The sequence below is a fragment of the Adiantum capillus-veneris genome, chromosome 27 (genome assembly GCF_014529385.1).
Source record: "Adiantum capillus-veneris isolate H3 chromosome 27, ASM1452938v2, whole genome shotgun sequence".
Taxonomy (NCBI): domain Eukaryota; kingdom Viridiplantae; phylum Streptophyta; class Polypodiopsida; order Polypodiales; family Pteridaceae; genus Adiantum; species Adiantum capillus-veneris.
In genome coordinates, this window is record NC_140957.1 from 10,131,879 (window position 1) to 10,143,621 (window position 11,743).

An 11,743-nucleotide genomic window follows, 5' to 3' on the forward strand; every position below is an offset into this window, starting at 1 on the left:
CCAACTCCCCACGAAACAAAACACAGTCATTTCTGCAAGCATGTATGCATTCGTAATCAAGATCCACAGTAGACAATACTTTCTTTGCATCCCTTCGTGACTTTGGCATACTATTTCCTGGGGGCAAGAGCTTTTGTAGTAGCTCGAACAAGGCCGCAGTTGCTGATGCATCTGACCATCCATATATACTTTGTAGATTCATCAACGCAAGAAAAGTGCATACTTTGGACACTTTAGCCCCTGCATACAACACTTCATTGCATGTATCCTTGATCTCCCGTTCACGTACGATTCAGCTACCTTTTACACCTCCTGCTTCTGCAACCTCTTCTTCAGGAAGAACATCACCAAAAAAATCTTCTAACAATTCCTAGATCCCCTCTTCGATCCCAACCTCATCCGCGGCCTCACTATCCATGCGCTCTGTCATTTCGGCATGTGGTGTTGCCGCTTCTGCTCGTCTTGCCGCTTTTCGATGGAAAGAAGATACGACATGCGGATCCGGATCCAAGTCCATGGGCGGTACGGATGACACCTACATACATTTCATGATGCTAAAAATTCAATAAAAGGAAAACGACAAATTGATGCGCAATAAGATAGCATCTTAGCGGCCTCCACTCACCTCCTCTCCTACGAGACGCTGCACCATCCATTTGTGGTGAGGCGCAATATCAAATTGCCCATACTTTCTCACATGCTTTTCCACAATACGTCGTCTACGCCTCGTAAGGTGCTTGCACCGCATGCACGGACATGCCAAAATGTCATTAGGTTGATTCTTGTTTCCTTCCTCCATCCACAGGAGTGTAGTTAAGCCTTCCTAGCTCCCAAAACACCTGGAAAAAAAATTAAAAATAAAAACCAGTGTCGTAAATATCGGCGGATGCAGAGTGACAATTTCAATCACAAAACATGATGTAGCACCGGAAATTGCGGCGTTTACACAGCCGAAATTTTCGACACTGGGGGAAAATACCCCGCGGGTTCAGAACAGAGAGCCAAGTTTTGAAACTTGGCTCTCTGTTCACTCTCGTGCCCTTGTCTTGACCTGCACCTCCCCCTCACCTGCACTCCCCCTTCTCCCTCCTTCTCCACTCGCTGACTACCTCTACGTGTCCCTAAGTGCGCCGTCGTCGCCCTCGTATCAATCACGATCTGAAATCTAAGGTATGCTCTCTTGTTTTCTCTCTCTCCCCCCCCGTCCCCCCCCCCCCTCTCTCTCTCTATGTCTCTCTCGTTTAGCTCCCACTCTCTCTCTCTCTCTCTCTTTCTCTCTCTCTCTCTCTCTGTGTCTCTCTCTCTCTATCTATCTATCTATTTCTGACAAGAATGTGTTTACATGCTAGATTGGCTCTCCTCCTCTTTGCAAACCGCTCAACCGCCGGTCCTCCTCGAGCGCAAGATGACAAACGACTGCCAATGTTGAGGTATCTCTCTCTCTCTCTCTCTCTCTCTCTCTCTCTCTCTCTCTCTCTCTCTCTCTCTCTCTCTCTCTCTCTCTCTCTCTCTCTCTCTATGAGTGTGCGTTGCAAGAAATGAGACCATAAAAAAGTACTCATTCACTTTCTTGTAATTTTTTTTGGTTGGCAGTCACCTCTCACCACCGCCATCGTCCGGGCGTTCGGATCGATCCGCACATTTCAAGCGGTCTGGATCTTTCTCAAAGAGCTACAAGGAGCAACCTGAGGCGCTCCCCTTAGATGTTTTGTGAGCTGAGTACAAACAGTGGAGGGCAGAGCGGTTTTCCCTTTGGAAAAAACGCTCGCGGACCTCTTGATGCATGCCTGCAAGCCATACACCCGTGCAGCTTGCCATAGAGTTTGCCGGCAAGCTCTATGGCTTGCCGGCATGCCAAACAGCTCGCAGATGCATGACCATAAGGTCCGCAAGCATTTTTCCCTTTGGAAAAAACGCTCGCGGACCTCTTATGGTCATGCCCGCAAGCCATACACCCACACGGATTGCCATAGAGCTTGCCAGCAAGCTTTGTGAGCTTGCCGAGAAGCTCTATGGCTTGTCGACATGCCAAACGGCTCATGGGTGCATGACCATAAGGTCTGCAAGCGTTTTTCCCTTTGGAAAAAATGATCGCGGACCTCTTGATGCATGCCCGCAAGCCATACACCCGTGTGGCTTGCCATAGAGCTTGCCGACAAGCTATGTGAGCTTGCCGGCATGCCAAATGGCTTGCGAATGCATGACCATAAGGTCCGTGAGAGTTTTTTCCTTTCAAAAAAACGCTCGCTAACCTCTTATGGTCATGCCCGCAAGCCAATACCCAACCCATGCAGCTTGCCATAGAGCTTGCCGGTATGCCAAACGGATCACGGATGCATGACCATAAGGTCCATGAGCATTTTTTCCTTTGGAAAAAATGCTCTCGAAGCTCTTATGGTCATGTCTGCAAGCCATACACCCGCGCGGTTTGCCATAGAGCTTGTCAGCAAGCTATGTGAGCTTGCCGGCAAGCTCTATGGCTTGCCGGCATGCAAATCGGCTCGCGGATGCATGACCATAAGGTCCGCGAGCATTTTTCCCTTTGGAAAAAACACTCGCGGACCTCTTATGGTCATGCCCGCAAGCCATACACCCGTGCAGCTTGCCATAGAGCTTTTTGGCAAGCTATGTGAGCTTTCTAGCATGCCAAATGGTTTGTGGACCGCTTGACGCACATCTATAAGTGGTACACTAAAGCGACGTTGATATATTTTCCTTTTGTATGGTTTAATTTTGGCAAAAACTATTGTGACCTTGATGAGGACGGTTGGATCTTAGCCGATGAGCGCGGAAAATTGGTGTTGAATCGCTTGAAAAGATACCTTGGAGTCCAAATCGGCACCGACATACTACAAGATTGGTGCAAAGTTGACATAAAATGTAAAAGAGCAGTTGTGAACTTCATACACAATAAGTAAGTTTCCCTTTATTTTCAACAGAAAAGATCATTTAGAATTTTGGTTAGTTGAAAAGAGGTCCAATCCCAAATGTCTCTGCTTGAAATGAATAGGTTTCCAATGCCCCCACATAAAAGGTTTACTAAGAAAGTGGCATTTGAAAAGATGAGCAAGATCCAATGCACGTGGAAAAATCAACTCCAAACGGCCGTGAGGGATGGATTGGCAAAACCTGCATGGGTGTCAACCAAAGATTGGGTGACTGCCAATCAAGAGTTTAGAAGAAACCCCAATAAGTTCAGACAGCAATTAGATGCGTGAGCGACGCAAACATATACCGCTAAACTGGGATTTGGTGGCTTGGCAAGTTTCAAGGCACTTTTTGTAAGTATTCTTTACACTTGAGCAATTGTTAAATTGTCATCTCTAAGTGTATTATGCATTGTATTGCCTGTTTGGATCACTTCAAATTTGTTTTGTAGAAAGAGGCAGTGGGGGGCATGCCTTCTCAAGCTGAGTGTGAAGAAGGCAGCAAACTTGGGTTTACCAAATACATGAATCAATTGCGTGAACAAAGAACTCCCCTTAAAATGGTCGAAAAAGTACATGTGGTAAGGATTCATCTTTTCTTACTTATAATGCACTTGCATGGTTATCATTCTAAACGTTACTTAAAATTATTGTAGGAACTATATTGGATTGTTGTAGATCTAGAAAAAGTCGGTTATTCAGTTGCAGAAGTTTGTAATGCAATATCTACATCACAACGTCAATGCTTGACAAAATGGATTGCAAATGTAATAAACATTTTTATCAAGTTTTAGAGTGATTGATTTGAGGATGAAAATTTATGTTAGCTACGACCGGTGTATGCAGGGTCCGCCCTTGGCAACACAAACTGGTGTCGACGAAGAGTATGAGAGCTCCGACAAGGACGATGAAGACTATGTGGTCGATGAAGAGGAGCTGGAAAGTGATGAAGATGAGGACATGGATGAAGAACAGTACGAGGATGAGGAAGATAGCAGTTAATTAGGAGTAGGCCTTCCAAAAAGACATTTAGTTACAAACTTTTGGAATTTGAAAACTTGTATCCAATTATACACCAAATTTCATTGTATGGTGTTTTGTTTGACGCAATGTTGTGATTCATTTAAAGTTGCGTACGTCATTTTGCAACTATCGTATTGAATTTGTGAAAATAAAAGTGGCATTAGTGATAAGAGTGCAGGAGCACAATCAGTACTCCTGTAAACCAGCATTCTGTTTTTTTTTGTTTTTACCAGACCAGTGCCGGTAGTTTCGGCGTAACAGTATGCAGAGTCAAAACTATCGGCATTTTAATACAATGTGTTATGCCGGTATTATCGGCGTACACATAAGCAATGATGATACTTTCGACTGTGTAAACATGAAAAGTATCGGCATACATAACATATAAGTTGCGCCGCAAGTATCGGCGTGACTCGTTTCGGCACCGATACCAGCGGCCGGACGTCATTTTTCCCTCAAATTTTTTTACACGTAGAAACGCCGATAAAACCGCTGAAAAAGAACATTTGTCTTGTAGTGGGTGGAGCTTCCTTCTCTCCATGTTTCAATGGATCCTATCTTGGACAAGTGGTGGACCTTTGCTTCTCTGTATGTTTCAATAGAGTTAGCGTGGACAAGTGGTGGACCTTGGAACAAAACCCTCATGTAAAACATATCATGGGTATTCAAGTGGTGAGAAAGAATGCCATTTAAGATATAACCTTATAGGTTGGACAAGTGGTGGACCTGAACACCCAATTCTTCTTAATATAATGACATTGAGTGGATAAGTGGTGAATCTTGAGATCAAACCACTCATGATATTAGGGATAATAGGTTGCACAACTGGTAGACCTTGAAATAAACCCCCCCATGTACAAAATATCATGGGTTTAGTGTGTTGCAAGGGAGCGAAGCTTGGAAAAATGGTGGAGCTTGTTTCTATCTTGGAGACTATCTTGGAGAAACAATGGAGCTTCATTCTCTCCATGTTTCAATAGAGCTTAGCTTGGACAAGTGGTGGACCTTTGCTTCCCTCTATGGTTCAATAGACCTAGCTTGGACAAGTGGTGGGCCTCGGAATGAAATTCCCATTTAAAACATATCATGGGTATTTCAAGTTGTGAGAAAGAATACCATTTAAGATATAACCTTATAGGTTGGACAAGTGGTGGACCTTAATACCCAATTCTTCCTAATATAATGACATAGAGTGGACAAGTGGACAACCTTGAGACCAAACCACTCATGCTACTAGGGATAATAGGTTGCACAAGTGGTGGACCTTGAAATAAACCCCCCCCATGTAAAAAATATCATTGGGGGGGGGGGGGGAAGCGGACTTTGACAAAAGGTGGAGCTTGCTTCTCTCCATGTTTCAATGGATCCTAACTTGGACAAACGATGGCCCTTCCTTATTTGCATGTTTCAATGGATCTAGCTTTTTGGACAAGTGGTGAACTGTTAGAAGCTGGACACACCCTACAGAAAATGACGGCTCGACAGATTATTATTTTCTGTAATTATTCATTTATTGAGAAAAACCCGACATTTCACCTTGTAAATATTGGGGCTTACATAAGTTTCCAGATTGTATCCCAGTTTTGACATTTAGATTGAGTAGATGGTTAATTTGGAACTTTAGGGTTTGAGAATTGTACGATAATTATACCACTTTTTGACCTTAATGAAAAAACCTTTTGTCATTTTTGTTAGCAGCGGCTAACGGCTACACCAATTATGCACCAAGCTGTGGATGTGCCATAGTGCACAATATTTACTTTTCATTGTATAGGGCTTGGACTCATTTAGGAGTTCCAAAGTTGTATGAGTCTAGGCTAGAGAGCTCACTTTATCCCATAGTTGAAGGGGTTGAAGTCCAAAGCTATAAAAGAGCCCTATGTTTAATGAGAGGTCCATTCTTGAGTGGTCCTTTTGAGAACTCTCTCTCTAGAGTAGCTCTTGATGGCCTAGCCTTTGAGCTTAATGCCCATGCTTAGAAGGCTAGTGCTAATCACATGTAATTAGTGTAATCCTCTCTTAATTAATCTAGTCTTCATTATGTTGTCAATCATGTTTATCTACTTTCCTTGATTGTTTTGAAGTGTTGATCTTCTCTAATCTAACTCTTACTTATGCTAAGCTACTCCGATTAGTGGAGTCCTTATCTAACTCTCTCGATTAAGCAGAGTGGGCGTACTCGTGATTGAGGGATTAGAGTTGTCCTCTAATGGTGTGCTTGTGTGTGTGTAGGTTTAAGAAGCCTTGAGCTTAATTTGATTATGTGTGACTTGATTTGGACACCATGATTGGCATGGTTGGGGTGGCCAACTTGAATGCGATCTTGTGTGCTTAATCGTCAATGCATGTAATTAGAGTTGTGCTTGAGAGATTCCAAGATTAGTGTGTTTCACTTCGTTGCTTGATGTGTGTAGATGATTGCTTGAAATTGATGCTTGATGTGTGATTAGCATTAGTTGATTTGGGATGATTTCTATTTGCATTGGAGGATGCACACTTTTGAATCCTCTCAATCTTTGCATCCGATGACGCTCTCACACATTCTTTGTGTGATGCCTCCAAGCCCTAGCCGGGTCATGCTCTCTCTCTCTCTCCGGATTGATAGATTTGTGGGAGATTGCCTATGCTATGGCGAGCCTCCAACAATTTTAAAAGGGAGTTTGAAGTCTGTGAGTGAGCGTATTGTGTATGAGAGAGAGTGAGAGCTTCATCTTGACGCTACGCGTGCACCGGTGATCGGAATTGAGTGCGGAGAAGTGCAGCATGTTTCCCCTGATGAGAGCTACGCGCCAATACCTACATTGCGCGTGTACGGTCTGGTTTTGCGAGCTCCATCTAGGAGCTTCATCTAGTGATTCGATGAGCATACGTTGTCCGATTTTGCATTACAGAATATCCACGCATTCGCATTGAGTAGAACTACACATTAGGCACTTTAGATTTCGGAAACGAAGACCTGCAAATTTCGGCCAGACATCCTACGCGATTTTGCACCGGGTGTTTAGGGTTGGGGTTTTGGTTCATACACTTTAGGGAGAGCGACGTATTGGTGTTAGTAGGGTCTCCTTCAAGTTCTGTGGTGTTTTGAGACTGTTTGATGGGTATTCGGCTCTAGAAAGCGTTGCAGGAAGTCTCATCTTATGCACTCTTGAAGGCTGTGACTTAGACATTGGGTTGAGACCTCTGTAGGAATTAGTTAGGAGTCGGTCGAGTGTAGGTTGACATCCTATGCTTGCTTCCACGCGCCTGCGGATTGAGCTTCGTCCTTAACTGACAAATCTTGTTAGGTGAGTTCTCGCTGTGCTAACGTTCACCGCGGCGTATCCGTCCAACATTGGCGCCCCTGCCGGGGACGAAAACCTTAGGTAGGTGACGGAGACTGGTCCTTGATGATAGGTATTTTTTTTCTTGCCAAGTGTCTCGTTTTACATTTAGATAGGATCAGAGGGTGGAGGACTCTTTAGGTCTTAGAGGGAGTCTAGGGAGCGTGTGTCTGGCCTAGATCCTTCGACTTAGGTAGATTTAGGTAGAACGAGATAGTTTTAGGTATTAGTTGAGTAGAGAGTAGAAGTTGGAGTGGTAGAAGCGGTGAAAGGAGAGCTTGTTAGATTCATCACTAGGTTGTAAAAGACACAAAAGTGTGTTTGAAAGTTGAAGTGAAGTCCAAAAGTTGTTGTGAGTGTTTCTGATAGAGCTGCAGAGCATCAGGAGCAATTCTATCAGCAAAAAAAATAATTTTAAGCCAGGAGACATCCTACGTGTAGGATGTCTACATGCTAATCTGGAGGGAATTTTGGAATTTTCAGTTGACCAGTGTGTTCAGAAGGTGGGTTTTACCCTATTTTCACTTGGAAAGTGGAAATTTGACCATATCTTGACAGGATAAGGCCAGATAGACTGAAATTTCCAGACATCCTACCTAAATTGTGCCAAGACATTAATTTAAGACCAAAACCATAGGATGACTGCATGAGCATGATCTGCATGATATATTGAGTGTCTGAGAGAGGTTTCATCTCATTTGGGTGAGAAAATTGGGATCTAAGCAGACTTTAGCACTTTTGACTGAAAAAGGCTAGAACAGCTAAAATTGGGGACTTTTTGAAATCCAAACCAAAATCTAACCACTGGGTTGCTCACATTAGGGGGAAGTTGTGGGTCAAGTCTGGGATCAAACAGACCAAAAAGACATCCTACGCGTAGGATGTCATCTATATGATTTTGCACTCCAAACCTAATTTTGAGCACACCAAAGTGATCAGCACCTCAAGAGGAGTCTATGCTTTGCATTTGAAGCCACTCTGGGCAAAAAGACATCCTACGCGTAGGATGTCTAAAGCAAGAAATTGAAGCCAAATACTGACAGTAAGCCTAGCAGGGTGTTGTGTAGCCTGAGACAAGCCTCCTAGTCAATTTTGGTCCAAATTGGAGTTGATTAGACTGAACAATACCAGCAGCAGGCTGTCGGAACAGATTTCTGATCCATTGACCAGCTTATAGGTGTCCAAATCAAAAAATAAAAACAGTTGTGGACTCAGTACATCAAGGGGTATTCATAGTGCAAGAATCCAGGCAAAACAAAGCAAAAGACATCCTACGCGTAGGATGTCTACTGGGGCTTAGTGAAGGGAAAATTTGACAGAACTTATACAGTGAGGTTCCATTTGTCTTAAGGGTTTCAGAACTTCTTTCAGAAGTGAATTTGGACCTTGTTTGGCCATTTGATGGAGCAAAGACGGAATTCAGACTTTTTCGCGTAAATTGACCAACATCCGATGGAAGTACAGTTCCAGATTATGAGACCTAATCCAGAACATCAGCATTGTATAAAATACAGTAGTGGTTGAGGTTAACTCTCCAGTTATACCAATCATTACTAAGATCACCTCTAGCAGTTAAATGCTTTGATTCGATTGCCAAAATTAAACGCATGTGTACAGGTAGATTCAGCAGCAAAGCAGGAAGTTGTGTGGACATTGATCCTTTGCCAGGTAAGTGGTTGGATTTGGAATAAGTTGCATTGATAATTTTGATGAATTTAAGATCAGGAAAATACATTTTTAGAGACCAAAAGGTGGTAGGTGACCAAGGTAGCTTAGTGTCCACCGAGGAGAGTGTAACTCAGGCAAGGCTAGATCCACTAGCACCGATTATTAAGGAGGGTAGTGATACTGACACTTCGTCAGACAAATCTTTCTTCATGATGGGAAGTCAACAGCCAGGAGGGTTCACCTATGACGGACCAATGCTAGGAGGAAGCACCTCCGTAAATCCTTTGAATGATTCCAAGTTCACTGTAATCTTCTTAGAAGGAACAAACTCGAGGGGAGCCCTGGTCTATTCTGACTATCGAGGATGCAAGTGTATTTGTATTGAAGAAAGGCCTGCTCAGAGACTGGAGGTAATTCAAGGCTATGATGATGGAGATAGATTCCGAGATGAAAAGGGGAACCACTATCTGATAGTTAGTAACCCTGAGGATTACAATAGATATGGAGATAACGTGGCAAAATGGAAAATGGTTTCAGAAACTCAAGAACCGCCTCCAAACATTGATCGACCTGGAGCAATTTTTATGTATGATAAGAAAACAACCAGGGTTTCAACTTATAATGAGAACGTGGGAATATACAAGCATGAGAGTGAGGAAATAGTCTCTTACTTTCGCTGCAAAGAACCCTATCCAAACGAGTTAAGCAAAGATAAGGTTCTTTACTTATTCTCTTATGAAACTGCTATGGGGAAGGATATAGTTTTTGTTGATAGGTACGGGCGAGAATACCAACGTATTCTCCCAGAGAAGGTAGAAAAGGCAACAGTTCCAGGAGCATCAACATATGCCCCCGATGAAGTGCCAAGAGCCACCTACACCCCTAGAAAGTCGACAAATCCCTTCTCAGAGGAGTATGACGCGACCTCACATTCCACCCAACCGCAGACATTCAACAACCAAAACCAACCAGCTACTCAGCCATCATTGCAAGCATGGCTTCGACAGAGTGCAACATTGGAACAAGACTGAAACCAAGATGGTTATCAAGCTACACGAGGGCTAAGGGATTTACAAGAACCACCACTCTATTCAAGGTATCAAGGAGAGAGTAAACCAAAGACTCAAGGGTCAATAGAGCCTGGAAGACCACCCATAGAACAAGTTCGAAGAGATGAATCATCTCTTGCAAGAACTGTTAGAAATTACGGCTTAGGAGCACCATTGGGAGAGGAACCAGCTTACTACAGAAGTCCGGAGGAGGTATATAGATTGGGACGAGGAGATCCAATGATGAGATTTGTAGACCATGGTAGAATTAGACCTTCTCAAGTGCAAAAATGGGTAAACAAGAAATACACATGAAACGGAGATCCAAGAGATCATGTAGCAGCCTTTGTGCGTGTAATTAGAGCGGAAGAGGTGCTAGACTTCCCTACCCAATTTGCAGGGTTTGGACTAACCTTAGAGGATGATGCAGCTACTTGGTTTGACTCTGTGGAGCGTAGAGACTTTGAGTCTATAGAGGAAGTGTTTGACGAGTTTATCGAGGACTTCTCACAAAGGGGAATAGCTCATAATACGGTCTCACAAATCCATAAATTCAAACAGAAAGATGGGGAATCTGTGCGAAAGGCAGCCCTAAGACTTAAAAGATATGTTAAGTTCTGCCCTGTGGAAGAACTGCCAACTCAGTCCATCAATTACCAATTACCAATTATGATGATTATACATATACTTCATCTTATGAATTTTATCTCTTATGATATGCGTGGCATAATTGCTAAATGAGAGTTATGATTCCATGATCATCTCCATGTATAAATGAACTCGCATTGCACCAAATTTTTGGCTTATGCATGGTTCAGTGCTTGGTTTAATTGGCATTTCATTGCACTAAAGGACATATTTTTCATGTAAGTTTTGATTGTGGTAGTGCAATGTGCAATAGCGTGCATCAAAACTTGACCTTGGTATTTCTTGTTGCATGTTAGTGCTTGATTTAAATGCAGAAAACGTTGATAGTACCAAAATCGATCTTTTTTGAATGGCCATGAGACTGTTGAAAAGATGCAGGATTTGTGATGATTTTGGGCTTATTTATTGCTTAAATTGAATGAAAAATCATTGAAAAGCATTAAAATTGAGCTTGTTTTAAATGGCCAACAGAGAGCATTGGGGGTTGTGATTGATTGAGCATATTTTTAGTGCTTGTATTGAATTTACAAATGCTTAAAAGCACTAACATTTGAGTTGTTTTGAAGTGATGTGGGCAGGTGTGTACTTCCAAATGATCCAAGAAGGGGTCATCATTGCAATCTATTGCAAAATTTGGCTAAGCCATACCAAATGTTTGGATTAAAGTTGTAATGCTAGCTCATAGCTTGGTCTAAAAATGCAAAATTTTTCATTTAAGCTAGTGTTTAGCCAACTTTTTGAGCTTTTAAAGTACAAATTTGTCTATTAAGAGCCATTCATTTTCATTTCATCAAGTTGAAGTCATCTCTAGCTCATAGATTGCACTAAGAAAATGTAAAATTTCATGTGAGCTAGTTGTTAGACAACTTTTTGAAGAGCATCAAATTGTAAAATTTGGCTATCAAGAGCCACTTCATTTCATTCAAAAGTTGCATTATTTTCGGCTCTTGGCTTGTTTTTAAACTCCATATTTCATTGAGCTAGAAATTAATCGACTTTTGAACCATTATGAGAGGTTGTACCAATTGCAAAATTTTCTTTTTGTAGAAGCATATTTTATCGCTCATTGTTGTTATGTATGCATAAATTTGCTACTTTAGAGCAT

General features: G+C 42.5%; 1 protein-coding gene and 1 pseudogene across 1 annotated transcript; both read left to right on the plus strand.

Moving 5' to 3' along the window:
- The first annotated feature begins 756 nt into the window (after positions 1-756).
- On the plus strand, positions 757-3,218 carry LOC147421495 (uncharacterized; annotated as a pseudogene).
- A 15-nt stretch (positions 3,219-3,233) lies between these two features.
- LOC147421496 (uncharacterized) lies at positions 3,234-3,929 on the plus strand (the record flags this gene model as incomplete). The annotated part of the gene is made up of 3 exons (XM_086502943.1): positions 3,234-3,281; positions 3,380-3,490; positions 3,774-3,929. Coding segments are annotated over 3 exons (315 nt in total), but the record flags the coding sequence as incomplete, so codon positions are not given.
- Between the last annotated feature and the right edge of the window lie 7,814 nt (positions 3,930-11,743).